Source organism: Centruroides sculpturatus, unplaced genomic scaffold (assembly GCF_000671375.1).
Source record: "Centruroides sculpturatus isolate CEXI.00-Female unplaced genomic scaffold, Cexi_2.0 scaffold1501, whole genome shotgun sequence".
NCBI lineage: Eukaryota > Metazoa > Arthropoda > Arachnida > Scorpiones > Buthidae > Centruroides > Centruroides sculpturatus.
In genome coordinates, this window is record NW_019385949.1 from 143817 (window position 1) to 161591 (window position 17775).

General features: G+C 35.2%; 1 protein-coding gene across 1 annotated transcript in view; it reads left to right on the top strand.

The window, feature by feature from the left end:
- Positions 1-2671: 2671 nt before the first annotated feature.
- The window catches only part of LOC111612764 (solute carrier family 13 member 5-like), a 28736-nt gene continuing 13632 nt past the window's right edge, over positions 2672-17775 (top strand). Inside the window, exons 1-11 of the mRNA XM_023354017.1 lie at positions 2672-2752; positions 2832-2981; positions 3055-3170; positions 6945-7078; positions 7167-7203; positions 13852-13980; positions 14061-14180; positions 14255-14332; positions 15571-15699; positions 15780-15899; positions 15974-16051. Coding sequence (XP_023209785.1) covers positions 2862-2981; positions 3055-3170; positions 6945-7078; positions 7167-7203; positions 13852-13980; positions 14061-14180; positions 14255-14332; positions 15571-15699; positions 15780-15899; positions 15974-16051 — 1061 coding nt within the window. The 5' untranslated portion in view covers positions 2672-2752; positions 2832-2861. The remainder of the gene's footprint in view (positions 2753-2831; positions 2982-3054; positions 3171-6944; positions 7079-7166; positions 7204-13851; positions 13981-14060; positions 14181-14254; positions 14333-15570; positions 15700-15779; positions 15900-15973; positions 16052-17775) is intronic.

Here is a 17775-nt window from a genome sequence, read left to right on the forward strand (position 1 = left end):
CTGTGAAAAAATATCTGAATGACAAAATAAAACATCTAAATTCATTAGGCCATATGCTATAAATTTTTGAGGAAAACATATAGACAACATTAAAAGTACGATCTAGATACGAAATATTTAGATTGACAACAGTGAGTGTAACAGAGGGGTAAGTGCCAAATCGCCATTTTACTCGAGGCTGCACTATTTTTACTTCTTGTATATTCGGCACTTTAAAATTTTACCAAATAACCGGGACAAAATGACAAACTGGCCGGGACGCTGGGACAACATAGTCAAACTGGGACAATCCCGGTCAAAACGGGACGTCTGGTAAGCCTAATTATGATTATTTATTAATCAGAACTTAGCACTTCTGATTAATAAATAATCTTAATGTAGTGTCTATGCTTTTAATAATCTATACATATAATTTACTATCATTTTAATACTCTTTTTCGATGAATCAGATACTTTTTATTTTTGAAAAATTTGCTGTATAATTTTATCGATTATGAATTAAAATTTTTTTATTAGTATTGACTTGATGCGAAAAGAAATGTCATCTACTGTGGTCGAAAAATTCGTTGTCTTCTCAAACAACGTCTTCCGGCTCTTTCTAACTCTTCGATAGCGATAAGAATTGCGTATCCGTCAGCCATTTTTACTTTCGTGTAGCGATCTCACATGCTCGACTCAACGTGAGTAGCAACTCGCACGGTGAGATGGGAAAGCACGTGAGTTGGAACTCGAGACTACCAATTTGACGTCAGTTTGTGAGATGGTACCACGTGACACCTTCAACACGTTGGGAGTTGTAACACGAAAAACTCGAGACTAAGGCCCCAGGAGGGTAAGACTATGAACCAAGAACGTTTTATAGATTCCACAACCTCAGCCGCCTTTCCATTGGTCTCTCCTTGTCACCTGGTGACAATTCGAAACCCCACCGAAGGGTACGTGAGAGGTCAACGTCGCGTCGGAACACGACTCTTCTCCCACCTCGTTTTCCTCGACTTTACTCTAACTATTGTCTAAAATCTTTTAATAAGACAAAAGGTTCATTGTTTAAATCCGATCTTTAAGTTCTCTCTTTCGCGCTACGAAACTTGACTCATTCAAAAAGTCGTTAATGGCCTCCTTTCGGACCCCGTTTGGGTCCTCACACTTGTTTATAAACAACATTTTTCATTTTGTTAACCGGGATATATATGTACAAATTTTTCGAATTTCATACTCGAGAGCAAGCTACGTATAGTTGACCGTGAGAGAAGCGGGAGTTTTTGAGGTTGATGCCGCAATGTTTTAAAGTGTGTCTTTGCGCTTATTTAATTTAAAACTATAGGCTAATTTGATTGGAAATTGCAGTCTTTTAAATTGGAATGGCAGTTCAGTATAGATCAGTGGTAGCCTATTCTGGGATTAAATTAAAGCATGCATTGATCTCGTCTGCTGGTGTTGAATTGGAGATAACTGGAAGTGTTTGTCGAAAATTTCGAACGTTCTAAACGTTTCTAATAATGGAATTTTCACTTCTTTTTCGGTTCTTCCCTTCGTCACTGATAAGAAACTGACGTTCGAACCCACGACGGATTTTGTTTTATATACCCCCACCAACGGGTAGTCCCACCCATACAAAAAAGTCTTCGAATGGTTCACGATGTTCCAAAACATTCCACAACATTCGAGAGTGTTCTGGAATGTTCCACAATGATCTGGGATGTTCCGGGATGTTCCCCAACGTTCCAGAACATTCCGGAACATTCTGGAATGCTAAAGGGCGAAACTTCCAGCCCTTATATCTTCAACAGCACGCCGTTCGGGTAAAAACGGGAACCTTCTTCGTGGATGAGGGATAGAGGGATACCACACCATATAACTCTCTTGATCGTACCGGGACTGGTTTTTCAGTTTTAGCGGCACGCACATTGTACACTTATCTTTATAATATATATTGATTTATTAAAATTATAATTATTAATTTAGTTACGATATGGCGCCTAATGTATCCCCTAGCGACAGATTACTTTATAATAATCATTTAATTAGCCAAATTCTAGCCCGATCTTTCAGGCGATCGTTGATTATCTCATTAAACAGTTATTGTAGTTAAAAACTTTGACTGTGTTGATGGTAAATAATGTTATACGTATAAGAGTGTGCCGTTATATGCTTGAAAATACTGCACAAACACAACGATCTTTACCCGTTCAAGCGGTAGTCGAATGACACCTGGTCGGACTATTTAGATTACATGATAAATAGTCGACTTTGGAAAATTGTTGTATGACGAATTATTGTATGAATTGTGTGTTTATGTCGCTAACAACCATGCGATAAATAGAGTAATAAAGATCGGATTTAAACACTAACCGCCAGTAGTTTCGTCTTAACTTTTCTTAAATTTTGATATTTATCCTGAGAATTGTCGGTAAGACAATTCTCAGGATAAATATCAAAATTTTCAATATTCCCAGCCCAGCGTTTTCAATATGGTTTTTTAAATTATAATTTGGATTGAATTATACTAGTGCAAAAAATTATTTTTTTATTATAATGTGTTGAGAAATAACAATAAAATTGAATTTATGACACGCTTTTATCTGAGTTTCTCAATGTTATGACGTAAACAAGATAATTTATTTACTTAGAAAAAGTCGACAAATTCGTGACACGTGGAGAAATGTGTTTCTTGAAACATACGTGGAAAGTCTTGTTTGCCGTTTTCGTACCTTTCGCTTTAACTCCGATTTTACTTCTTTACGACTCTCAGGTAATTCCATTTTATTACGGCTATCGCAATTATTAATGTTAATTAAATACTTAATCATTCGTTTTTATTTTGTACGTAGGAAACAAAATGCGCATTTGTCATCCTATGGATGGCTTGTTACTACGTTTTCGAACCGATTCCCGCAGCCGTGACGTCGTTATTTCCCATTGTGTTGTTTCCGATTTTGGGGATAATGCCTACCATGGAAATAACTCCATTTTATTACAAAGTGAGCTTTAAGAGAACAATTCTTATTCGTTATACTTAAACAGACTTTAATGGATCTTCCAAATATTTCCTAGGACATTATTATGATGTTTTTGGGAAGTTTAATAATAGCGGCTGCTGTCGAAGAGTGTAATTTACACAGGAGGATCGCGCTGAAAGTTTTGTTAACGCTGGGAACTACGATACGCTGGTAAGATTAAAGATAAAACATAAATATTTAAATTTCACTGCAAGTTAAACTAATTTTTATTTGGTATTGAAAGGGGCCAGCAGGGTAGTTTCGTCAGGGGCTCACATTTCACAAATATTTGTTTCAAGTTAGTCATTCACTTTGTATTAAGGGAAAAAATAATCTTTATTTTTTATCTGATGTTTATTTATAAATTATAATATAATTTTTGAACCACTTAACCACCGAGAAAGGAAAGTGACAACGGTCTCTTATGACTTCTGAAAAAACTACTCGGAAGTCAAATATTAATTTCCACAATTATTTTATTACTTATGCAAAGTAAGACACGTGATGATAATTAAATTGAATGATTTATAAGAAGATAAGATTAAAGTATAAATTAGAGAAGTCGTGCAGTTCTCTTTTACTGTATTACAATTTGTCTTTTTGACTTCTTTGAAGGTGGATTTAGATTTCTGATAAGATTCGGAAAGTGAAAATTCAAATCAGAAAGCTCTTTGAAACTGAACATATATATACAGCCATGCCATGATTTGGTGCTATCATTTATTTGTGTGTGAAATTGGCACTAAATCGAGGACGATAAACCGAAGAACTTGAAATCTCTAGAAGAGAAAACGTTGGAAATAGAACGTTTATGTTCTTGCCAACAGCGCAAACCACGCAGATTTATTATACGACGTAAATCATTATTATGTACCGTAGTTTAACAGTGAAACTTATCTAGTCAAACAGAGTTTCTAGTCAAAAGAAACTTGCCTAAATGAAAAACAAGTCTCGGAACTATTTGTTTCCGGGTGGCTTTCTTCAATTAATTAAAGGAGATAATTTATGTAAATTTAAGATTTTAATCATTTGATCTTAGTCTTTGAGATTGCCAAAGTTCTAAGAAAATTTTACTTTCCAACTGTTATATATAACAGAGGAAAAGTATGGCGATCGGTTAAAAAATTATTTCCAAGATATTTACATTTTTGCACTCAGGGGGCCTTGATACGTCGAGAAATTAAAAAAACATTCAGGTTTTTTTGGTATATATGATGCTAGTGTATGTGTATAGCACGAATTTGTCCACTCTCTTTGACACTTAACAACTTTTCTTTTTATTCTTTTTAAAATCAATTATTCAAAAATATTTCATCAAAAAATTGAGGAAAGTTCATTGGTTAATTCTACAGAAATAACCACCGGTTTTTGCCTGGACCGCTTTTAATCAGAGACAAAAGCTTATCTTCGTATTCTTTATTTTCTTACTTATTATGCATTTCGGGTGCAATATTTTCGTATCACTTGCATCCCTCTTCAGGTTTTTTACATTTCTATATATTGGTAAATGTAATTATTACATTTGTTTTTCCGGTAAATTACAACAATAATTATTTGGATATATTTATACAATAGTTAACTAACCTGTTTTAAGTTAAGACCCACATCTGCCCAGTGTTGTTGTTGTGTCCCCTAAGGCATTTTTCTTTCGTCGAAATTTTGCAGGGTGGTTTGTGTATTAGGGGGAATTGGTGATATCAAATTTTGGCGATAAAGGTCGAAGGGGTGGGAAAATAAAGGGGATCGTGTGTATCTCAGTAGTGTCGGATTTACTGTAATGACGATTTTATTCGTTACTTCGGCCGCGCGGATTTTGCGAGAAAACGCCATTTATATTCAGTATTTCAACAACCATAGTAATTGTTATATAACGCCTACCGCCGAGAATGACGAGAATTGCCGAGAATCAAACGAACTATTTTCAATTTGACCAATTTTCTGGAACGTTTACAATCGTTCTATAATCGAACCAATACGCGATAAGAAATTCGAATTTAAAACGGTTCGAACATTTACAAACATCTCTAAACCCGATATACAATACAGCTACACATCAACAGAATGCCGAAAATCTATCGGGCTAGTTTAAGGCTAATTACTAAATAAATTACATAACCAATTTGGCTCTGGAGGTGACGTGGGCACTGAATGTGTCCCCAGCCGGCGTTGTAATAACCGTCGATGGTTATATAGTTAGCTTCTATACGCTGGAAGAGGAAATCGGATTGGAGGTCCGGATAGCGTAACTGGCAACGCATCTGCACAATAAGCAGGAGTTGTGGGTTCGAGTCCCGCTCCGGGCCGATATTTTCTCCCAGAGGTTCTAAATTATTTAAATTAATTAATTTATAATTATTAATGTTAATAAGAGATGGCGCCTAACGTTTACCTCTAGAGCCAAATTGGTTACGTAATTTATTTAGTAATTACCCTTAAACTAGCCCGATAGATTTTCGGCATTCTGTTGGTGTGTAGGTTCGAACATTTGGTTTAAAAGTCGAAATGTATAAAAATATTTATAACAATGTCCAAAATGTTATCAATTTAATACACATAAGTACTCAGTGACGACTAAACATAGATGAAAACAAAAAATCGCATCTAAAATAGTACAGTAGAAGCCGTTTTTCATGTTGAGCGTTAATGCTCTCTCTTTCCCCCGCGCGGAGGAATTTTGAAAAATTCCTTCTTAGTGTGCGTTTCCATGACGTACCCTAACTGTGTACCAAATTTTACCTCTAGGTTCAGCGCTTTGCTCTGGGCGATAACGAATCAATCCGTCAGTCAGGACAAGTAATTTTATATATTTAGATTAACATTACAAGTTTTTTTTATAAAACCCATCCCTACCCTTAAAATTAATTTTTTTGCTAGTTTATGATGGTTACAAATAAAATATCGTAACAAATGGCGCTACCAAATGTTGCCAGAAAGTGAAGGAACTCGTTGGACTTTTGCTTAGAATTTCTGCTTCTGATTTTTTCGGGGAGGAAAGAAGAGTAAATACACATTTGTAACATTGAAATGTAAAAATTTTAACGTATGTATCGTGTTCATAAGTTTTAGGTATTAAATGGTAAATTAACGGTTTTGCGTTTATGATGGCGAGGTTGCACAGATTTTATTTGGCACCACGATGAAAAGTAGATTATTATAAATTGTTATGAAAATTTTCTGTCATCTTCATTAATTAATGAATATCAAAAATATCTGATAGCATTTACGAATTTTCGTTCACCTCTATTTTATCTTATGTACTGTACTTTCTTTTTAATAACCTGCATGACAAGCTGTAAGATTATATCTAAATTGATACACCAAACACATGTATAACCATTTCTATTCATTACCACGGTATCGATTTGTAAAATTCATACTGATATTGTATAACTTGTTTACTTTGTCTTCCTACAATTTGTCAAGCGGTTTTATCATTTGTAAATTATATTTTCATATAAAAAATTGTATATATATTTCTCAGCTATGTATAATACGGTACTGGGAATGCACCTGCAAGGTGCCTAATAAAGAATAAGTAAGTAAGTAAGCATTTACGAAGGACATACAGCATACGTGTTATTTACGAAGCAAATGGCACGTACGCTTATGATTTTCATTACTGTGATGCTTGCGTCTTAAGTTAGAAGCAACTAAGAAACAAGAAAAAAACAGTCCTTTTTACATAAAACGAATTGCATTATTGGCCTATTTGCCTAGCTATTTGTCATGTGGACTCGAATTAAGACCCTCGGATCAAATGTGGCCCGCTGCGAGCGTTAATATGGTCCTGACCTACAACTTATGCACATTTTGGTTCACAAGTATAAAAATAGCTGCTTATTGGACAATCTTCGAATTTTTAAGTTTGAATGTTTCATTGTGTCAATTATTGTAAATGTTTGCGTATTAATAAATGGCGAACTTAAATGCAATTAAATATCGTAGGTTAATGGTGGGTTTTATAGTGACCACAATGTTTTTGTCAATGTGGATGGTGAACACTTCTGTTGCGGCACTTATGGTTCCTATCGTTGAAGTGGTAGTGGACGAACTAGAGAAAGAAAGTAAACAGCTAGAAGGTAATATGTATATTTATACATATGTCTCCATAAAAACTGTGGCGTATAAATTAATAATATTAATTAATTCTTTCAATTCAATACGCAGATAATAACCGAGATCAAGTTCAAGTCACCATAACTAGGTAACGTACTATACACTTAATTAGTTATTAATATCTACAGCGACATTTCTGTAGAAGTTTCTTAATATAAACTGAAAATTTAATGCATTAAAAATAAATCAAGTTTTAAAAGGTCTGCAACCAAAGGTAGACGAAATGTGAAATTCCTCGGTTGTTCGTGGAGAAATTTCTCAAACAATTGAGGAATTTCTCCATTATTAAAAACTCCTTTAAGTAGGTTTTAGATCGTCTAGGATTTCATTAACAGGGAAGATAATTAATGGAGATGCCAAAAATAATTATGAAGGAAAGTGCTTTGCGACCCATCACTGCACGCAATATCTTTGCAGGCAATTCTTGAACATGAACGATAAACTTTGCTGAACTGCTTCTTCTCTTTGCTAATCAGGAACTACTCCAGTATAATAAGTTTTATTTGTAAACGAGATCCAAGTAGACAATATAGAAACAAAAAAGTAAAACATTAAGGACATAAAGGTAAGATCCGCTCACGTGGTCTTTGGATGGCTAGGAGGGCTACAAGATCGAGTGGGGAATGAAGTGGAAAGTCCAACGTTTGATGGTGACAGGTATCTAGGTTAACATATAGAGTACAAGTTTAATATATCTAAAACTAAGAATATACGCCTAAAGCTACACGACTAAGTATTTACGTGCACCGTTCGCGTTTTTCTTACGTAGATAGAAAGTTTACATATGGCTATTGAAATACCTCTGAGAGGGATGCTGTTCTCTGTCTTGGTTGACGTTGAGTCGTAATCGATGTCTTTCCATTCTTATTCGAGCCGTCATCTTCTATGATGAGGGGGAGGATGGAGTCTGGGAAGGAGTCTTCTGTATGGAGTCTTGGAGAGTTCACAGGTCTCGATCGTCTATGGCGTGTGAATCCTCTTCTTCGGGAGAAGTCGCTTCCCATAGACGAATGCCCCGAAGTGCGGGTGCTTTGTTTTTATATTCGATTTTGCCTGGGAAAATGATCAGGTGATGGACTGTTTGGCGACGAATCTACAGGTGTGAGGTCAGTTGTCTCTGTGGATGACGTGATGTTGTCGTCTAAATGAAAATATCATGACCATATTTGGTTGGATTCCCTCTACTTACTCGTTCAACAGTCGACTTTTTCCTCCTTTGAGAGCCAGTTGTTTAATGTAACGCTCGGTTGTTATATTTCTCTCCCAGTTGTTGATAGATATTGTGAAGATTGTGAAGATAGATATGGCCGAGCCTTTGGCATAGCCTAAAGAGGAGGGGAAGGGTATGGAGAGAGCGGGGTGGGATAAAGTGTTTGAAGGGAGGAGGGAGGGATGCCATAAAGACCAGCACCAGGGCCGAATAATAAAAGGAATAAACAAGGTAGTTGTTGATAGAACAGGTTGTCACTCAATATGTTTTCTGTGCGATGATTTCTTAACGATCACAATTTAGAAATAGGTTTAGTAATTTTATGAAATTTTCGCAAAATCAAGTGCGCGATCTCACAATATTAACTTTACGAGTTGCAATTTGAAAGAATTATAGACTTATAATCTTACTTAATTGTACTGTAATTGAGTACACGAAAATTCGAATTTTCCTTTTTTTCTGACTTACGGAAGCAATCACTACAATGGATAGTTGTAGTGACTGGCAAATTGAACTGTATTGTGCAGCTTGGAGCCCTACTGAAGAGGCCAGTGTACTGGCGAAATGCATTTGGGGGATAAATAAGTTGTAATAAAGAATAGTCTCTATCAAAGTAAAATTGGTTTGCTTCTTTAACTTTTTAATCTAATTCTATTTTATTTAGCAAATGGTTTAGAGTTCAGAAAGTTTTACGCCTCCGTAAGTCAGAAAAGAGGGAAAATTCGAATTTTCGTGTACTCAATTACAGTACAATTAAGTAAGATTAGAATATTCTGACTCCATCGTTTTAAATTTTTTAATTTATTCCTATAGACTTATAAATTCCCATTGGCATCCGTCTGTCTCTTCTTAATCTTGAGAGCAAAATTAGATAGATGAAAGACGAGAACGAATCTGGAAACCGCAGTGGTGGGAGGCCCCGATTAACTATATACAAATATCCAATACAATCCGAAAGTCATGTTATTTCAGTTGAAATATTTATCCCCGAAAAACGTTAGATAGATGACTGGCCCGACTCGATCGATATAGGAAAAGTATGATGTACAGGGGCAAGCCACTACTAGTGTGATGTGGAGTGCATATATTTTAAATTAAATAAATTAAAACTAATTAAAAATTGCATCCCGACATTGTGACAGTGTCACAATAAATAACTGCTCATTGAACATAGTTAACTTTCCGTTTTCTGTTTCTTTAACTTATCACTTCTTGTTTTGCAATAATTATTTATTACTTAATTTAACTTATTGAATATTATTTCAAGACAGCGTTTCCTTAATTCAATCCTCTCATCTTTTACAATTTCAAATTATATTTTGGAAACGAAATTTATTATGTCAACTAATTTGTTTATTACTAATCTTGCTAAATTACATTCATTTTTTTGAAACCAAAAATTTACATTCATACTCATTCAGAATAGTCTGAATGGTGTTGATGCACTGTACAACAGCAAATTTCTGTGACCATTTAAGACTTCCTTTTTCTTTTTTTCGAGCAACACAGCATTTTTTTCTTAAAAATATAGTACATAAGTAAGATGGATGATTTGAAAACATAATAGGAATTGCATCCTTTGTTAATTAAACTTGGATGTTTACGTGGAACAGTGTAAACAGTACCATTATCGTGTATTGCACGAACTTCTGTAATGATAAACTATTCATGAAAATGATTGACATAAACTATAGCATTACTGCTTGGTTCAAAATCTTTTTTTATGAATTTGCTTTAATCCAGTGTTTACATCGAACGGGATCTTTGGGAAAGCTGAAAACTTTAGTGTATTCAATTTTGTGTATCACAATTAGTCGTACTAGAAACACATTTTCCAGGCATCTAAAATTAAAGAGAATGATTTAAATTGCTATATAAATATCTCAGTCACTAGTACTTTCAGTTACATTCCTATTTCGTACATCAACAATCACGTCAAGAAGCAAATCTTCATTCTCTGGCGACCGTGACACTACTGGTAGGCTCCCCTACACTTTCATCCCCAAGGTTGACACTACTGTGACTCAGCTGCTTACAGGACACGGCAACTTTAAGCAATACTTGCATAGATTTAACCGTGGGAATAATCCACAATGCGATTGTGGTATTCGGGAGGACCAAACATCACTTCACTTAGTTTTTCGCTTCAACAAGTACAATCACATTAGGGATAGTTTAATAAGAGCTGCTATTAAACTACGGGTACAACTGGCTTTGCAACCCGCACCATCTTAGTATGCATCATCATCTACTCGCATTCATATCCCTTTGTTCATACCTCTCACATCCCTTATATCATATCTTGGGAGCACTCTCTCTGGGGGCACGAATAGCAATTAGCTTTCCCTTGCTTTGTTTCAACTGTCGGTATGTAGTTACTTTCAACTTTGTATTTTAACTCTTATTTTCCGTCTTTTTTCGGTGAAATTCAGTTAGTTTAAGTTAGTCCTAGTTGTAAGTTATATTAGAGATTCTTAGCTTGATGTGTCCGGACTGTCGGCACCTCTTCGGAGCCCTATTAGGACTGACACCACCTTGTCCCGATTGACACGGAAACCGAGACGGCGCGCCGTCTCGGTTTCCGTGTCAATCGGGTGTCAATCGCGTCACGCGAGCAGTCGCGTGTGCGGGCGATCGGACCGCGATCTAAATTTGGGATGAGACACAGCGTGCCGGAAGTAAAATAATCAGATACGAAAGTTAACAACTAAATACCCGTTTATTTTCAACGAAGAGAAATATATCCGGAATACAATATAGCGACTTAACCTATGGTGATGATTTTTGATTTGAAATTCTCGAATTGAGGTTGAGATTAGGATTTGGATCGTTGGACCGGTTTGGATCATGAAAGTTCTTCTAGGCACAGTAGAAAGTAACGTGAAAATCCGACAGAGTACTGATTGAGCATAAAAATTTTCACTGACACAGAACAAATTTTGACGTCTTTAATCCAAGAAGGACTGTCGACGACTGACTTTTCGGCCATCAAATCCGATATCAGTGCCACATCTCCCGGCTAAGAGGTCAGCAGATCACGAGAATGCGTCGCTTTCGCCGTCAAGAAAGTGTAAGGGGAGTTTTTCTCAAGTAACTGAGGACAATTGTTGAGCAAGTATGAGGACATGGACGATTGATTTTTGTTAAAATTCGGAGTATCACATCACCCGGTTTTTCTAAAATCGAGCTTGTTCTGAGTGAGCAATATTGATTTTTATTTTATAACAAAATGATAATTTCGTTATACTCTTGATACGAAATGATACTCTCTCTCTCTCTCTGTCTGGGATAATATAGAAAAACTAGCTGTTACCTGCGAGGATTTTGCAAGCAAACCCCATTTATATTCAGTATTTCAACAACCATAGTAATTGTTATATAACACCTACCGCCGAGAATGATGAGAATTGCCGAGAATCAAACGAACTGTTTTCAATTTGATCAATTTTCTGGAACGTTTACAATCGTTCTATAATCGAACCGATACGCGATAAGAAATTCGAATTTAAAACGGTTCAAACATTTTTAAAATCGAAATAGATAAAAATTTTTATAACAATGTCCGAAATGTCATGAATTTAATACACCTAAGTACTCAATGAAGACTAAAAGTAGTTGAAAACAAAAAATCGCATCTAAAATAGTACAGTAGAAGCTGTTTTTCCGGTTAAGCCTTAATCCTCTCCCTCTCTCCCCTGTGGAGGAATTTCGAAAAATCCCTTCTTAGTGTGCGTTTTCGTGACGTACCCTAACTGTGTACCAAATTTTACCTCTAGGTTCAGCGGTTTGCTCTGGGCGATGATGAATCAGTCAGTCAGTCAGGACAAGTAATTTTATATATTTAGATATGTTAATTAATACAGTAGAGCGTCGATTATCCGAAAGTCAATCATCCGAAAGAATTCCAGTCGGCAAATTTAAATTTTCGCCAGTGCTGTGGCGCTGCAATCTTTGCACTCAGAGGTATAGCCCCGGAACCGGAAGTGAAAGAAGAAGTAAAGTGTTTTGAAGAAGTGAGAGTGAAAAAGAAATATAGCTAGATAGGATAGTGGGAAGGGAATGGGGATTCGTGAGCGCCAGCAATGCAATAAATAAGCAAACTATGATTGATAAATATGATTATATACATATTTATCAAGATGAGCATACAGAACAGGTAGTACTAACTCTCTTGGTAGCGCGACAATTGAGATACTATTACACAACACGCTTACATAGGTTAGCTTTACATAAAACATTTTATACTGCACCTTGTCCCCTTACAGATGTACAATCTTCGTATGATGATAAGACACACCTTCTTTATAGAAGCATTACACTAATAGGACAGTACATGTGGGCCAACTCCTAGAATACCATTACAACGTTTGAAGTCCGTACTTAAATGGAAATAGCAGAATACCCGAGGAATGTATTTTTATTTAACCCTAGGAGGCTGTTGTACGTACATTACATTCCACAGAAACGGCCCAGACCTAGAGCCCTGCGGACAGCCTTTATTGATGTCCCTTTGTAGATAGGTATTGCTGTTACTGCTGACCATAACTTTCCTATTATGTGAATGGTTTTTGACCCGTTTGAATATGTTTTTAGGACACCCCATTTCCATGATTGTTGTGAGAATTGTAGGCCACCATGCATGGTCAAACGCTCTCTGGAAGTCAATGGTGACCATCATGGTGTGCATGCCCTTATCCTTGGCATCCTTAACCTCTAACGAATCGAATGGATGATACTAAGTACTAACAGCAATTGGTTGACACAGAAGTTAGCAACTTTTTTTACAAGAAGAGTATTACGTGCCGAGTTTTATATACAAAGAGTGAGTAGGCTATTATTAATCGTCGGGGACACGATTGATAGATTTTTCGTTTCTAAGGTATAAAGAATATTCGCAGCTCTGCCTTGGTGATTGCCACATAGGAACATTTGGTGAGTATATGGCGATAGGTATTGTTTGACATCTTGTTAAATCGTAATAAGACAGTAACATGTAGGATTGATGATTCCTAGATAAGGCGGTAATAGGATATAAATTGTAATAGACGAATGATTTTATAGTCGGATAATATACTGGTAGTCGTATGATCTCATAGATGTCAAAGTATCCCGTAGGAGTGATGAGAGGTATTTTTGCAAAAATGGAAGTAGTTTTGGTAGCGCTATGGCGGTGATAGACGTCCATTGGTAATAATATTTGAACATAGTTTCTATTCGTGGTGTTTCCAAGAAGGAATATCCCTCGGGTCAATGGAGTTGTATTTTTTTGAGTGTATTTAATAATACTTCCTTTGGAAGGAATCTCATAAGCAGTATTTCGGGTTGAGTTAAGTACAAATATATTCGGTAATCATGCACTAAAATGTAAATTTGCTAATAGCAATCTCGATGCTACCTTATTGAGGGATTGTCAATGTTGTTATTCTGACCTATCGAAATATTTTAAAATATTTTTTGAAGGAATACTTATCACACTTTTATAAAAAATTTCGTGTAAATTTTTAATATTATGAAATTTAAATACAGATTGGAGCGAAAGTACCAAAACGTAAGAAAAGCTTTGCTATTGAGTGTTGCTTATTCGTCAATTTGTGGTGGTTTAGGAACGGAAGTGGGTACAGCTCCAAATTTGATCCTAGTAGGACTGTTAGAAGAGTGAGCATTTTTTAAAATGTAAAGTCAGATACTTTGTTTATTTACCTAAATGATGCTGCTGTAATTGTTATAATTTGCAGTTTGTATCCTGAAAGCAACCAAGTCAATTTCTTAAGCTGGATGATGTACAACATCCCTGGGATGATCCTTTGCAACATAGCAGTGTTTGTTATCCTTCAAGTCATTTATGTAAGATGTTGGTAAGATTAAATTTCTAGAAAAACGAGATAAATGTTATTAATTTATCTATAAGAATTTTTTTCTTATTTCTAAGCGACGCTATTCCTGAAAATCGTAAAAAGTGTATTAAAGAAACCATTGAAAAGAAGTATCGGGAACTCGGTAACATAAGGTAAATGACTATCCACGAATTTATTTTAAAATTACGATTCTTTTGTCAATTATTAAGAGAGAGAATCTCTAAATTTCGATTTAATAATTACCGTTTGCAGGTTTCTCTATTTTGATATTTACAGTCAGAAATTGAATAATTGGATAGTTTCAGTGTTAAAGTATCCATTAACAATGTTTAGTTTGTTAATAGGAAATTTAATTTTATATTAAAAAATAAACGATATTGATATTTGTATAATATTATATAGAGTAAATGAGGGTTAGATGGTGAACACGTGTAATAACTATATAGTGCCTCGTATTAATATATTGTGTTCGTTGAAAACTATGCTTGTCATGTGTTTCTTAAGCACAGTTACTGTAAAAGTTAGAGAAAAAATCGAATGTTTCTGTTTGTAACTTACAGTATGTTTTACCCGACGACATATAACTACTAGATCCTGAATCGAATAAATGTTAACGTAGAAATTGACGCCTCAGTCTGAAGCCATAGAAATTAAGCGGCGTCATGACAAAGGCAAAAAGTGCATGTGTTATGGACAGATTGTTGTGTGCCGACTTATTATAGCTTTTCGGGCGTAATTGCTATTTATTTAGACTCGAGTGTGCGGGAATTGTCACAGGAGCGTAACAGGAATGCCACCGAATTGCCTCCCGTTAATTGTACGGCAAGGTATAAAAAGGATTTGGTATCATGATTCACCGGTAAGTTAGATATAGGCCTAGTTGCTCTGATACCGTATCGTCGGTTGCCGATCAAAATCCCGTATCTCGTTCTGAAGTAATTTTTCTGCAGAAACGTTAAACTTCCTTCAGCAGTCCGTTATTACCCTATGTTGATTATAATACCAAAAAAAGTAGTTTTGGTAGCGCTATGGCGGTGATAGACGTCCATTGGTAATAATATTTGAACATAGTTTCTATTCGTGGTGTTTCCAAGAAGGAATATCCCTCGGGTCAATGGAGTTGTATTTTTTTGAGTGTATTTAATAATACTTCCTTTGGAAGGAATCTCATAAGCAGTATTTCGGGTTGAGTTAAGTACAAATATATTCGGTAATCATGCACTAAAATGTAAATTTGCTAATAGCAATCTCGATGCTACCTTATTGAGGGATTGTCAATGTTGTTATTCTGACCTATCGAAATATTTTAAAATATTTTTTGAAGGAATACTTATCACACTTTTATAAAAAATTTCGTGTAAATTTTTAATATTATGAAATTTAAATACAGATTGGAGCGAAAGTACCAAAACGTAAGAAAAGCTTTGCTATTGAGTGTTGCTTATTCGTCAATTTGTGGTGGTTTAGGAACGGAAGTGGGTACAGCTCCAAATTTGATCCTAGTAGGACTGTTAGAAGAGTGAGCATTTTTTAAAATGTAAAGTCAGATACTTTGTTTATTTACCTAAATGATGCTGCTGTAATTGTTATAATTTGCAGTTTGTATCCTGAAAGCAACCAAGTCAATTTCTTAAGCTGGATGATGTACAACATCCCTGGGATGATCCTTTGCAACATAGCAGTGTTTGTTATCCTTCAAGTCATTTATGTAAGATGTTGGTAAGATTAAATTTCTAGAAAAACGAGATAAATGTTATTAATTTATCTATAAGAATTTTTTTCTTATTTCTAAGCGACGCTATTCCTGAAAATCGTAAAAAGTGTATTAAAGAAACCATTGAAAAGAAGTATCGGGAACTCGGTAACATAAGGTAAATGACTATCCACGAATTTATTTTAAAATTACGATTCTTTTGTCAATTATTAAGAGAGAGAATCTCTAAATTTCGATTTAATAATTACCGTTTGCAGGTTTCTCTATTTTGATATTTACAGTCAGAAATTGAATAATTGGATAGTTTCAGTGTTAAAGTATCCATTAACAATGTTTAGTTTGTTAATAGGAAATTTAATTTTATATTAAAAAATAAACGATATTGATATTTGTATAATATTATATAGAGTAAATGAGGGTTAGATGGTGAACACGTGTAATAACTATATAGTGCCTCGTATTAATATATTGTGTTCGTTGAAAACTATGCTTGTCATGTGTTTCTTAAGCACAGTTACTGTAAAAGTTAGAGAAAAAATCGAATGTTTCTGTTTGTAACTTACAGTATGTTTTACCCGACGACATATAACTACTAGATCCTGAATCGAATAAATGTTAACGTAGAAATTGACGCCTCAGTCTGAAGCCATAGAAATTAAGCGGCGTCATGACAAAGGCAAAAAGTGCATGTGTTATGGACAGATTGTTGTGTGCCGACTTATTATAGCTTTTCGGGCGTAATTGCTATTTATTTAGACTCGAGTGTGCGGGAATTGTCACAGGAGCGTAACAGGAATGCCACCGAATTGCCTCCCGTTAATTGTACGGCAAGGTATAAAAAGGATTTGGTATCATGATTCACCGGTAAGTTAGATATAGGCCTAGTTGCTCTGATACCGTATCGTCGGTTGCCGATCAAAATCCCGTATCTCGTTCTGAAGTAATTTTTCTGCAGAAACGTTAAACTTCCTTCAGCAGTCCGTTATTACCCTATGTTGATTATAATTTTTTTTTACTTGTGTATTGAACTAGATTTAACTCGGGACCTACGAGAGTTTTACAGATCACGAGAAATATGTTTCGTCATCAACTAATGCCGTAATTCAAATTTGAGCAAATATTGGAATAACGAGGAAACCGAGCAATAGTAGTGTTATTTGCACTCGGCACTTTGAAAATGTTTCTAAACACAATGGATACACCTAATTGCATGAAACATCGGTTTTTACAAAGTTTTATTTTTCTCAGTATTTTCTTAGTAAACGAACATGTTTTGTTAACATAGATAATAACACCTATGAAGAGCGGAGCGTGCAGCAGCAAGATAAAGCTCAAATGCCTGGCCCATCACATCAGATAATCAGGCTCATCGTGGAGTTTCTGTAAGACAAATGTAAACCAAACATATTCACTATAAATGTAAATAAATCACGTTTATTGATGGGTTACTTCACATGGAGCTCTCCATAAATTACATCCGCATTTTTCTTGAAACTATTACTCCCCCTCTTGTTCCAGTTTTTCCAAGTTTCTGCAACCTTCTTTTTTCTTCGGACGTGCAACAAAACTTAACTCTCTTTAAACCTTTATCACTTTACGAAGGGTAGATACCATAAGTAGAAATAAAACTTACAAGAGATTTTGAAATATATACAGTAGATCCCCCTATAAGACGGTAGATACGTTCCGTTCTTTATGAATCAATTTTCTAGGAATCATAGTTTACGGACTACGGCTGTTTGAAAGGTTTTCTTTCATAAAATTAATCGATTCTAGACTAATTCGACTCAACATTTCCAAAATACGTATATTTTTTTGAAAATAATCCGTATAAACTACGTTATAAACAAAAAATTGTAGGATTGCTTACCGAGTGTGTAC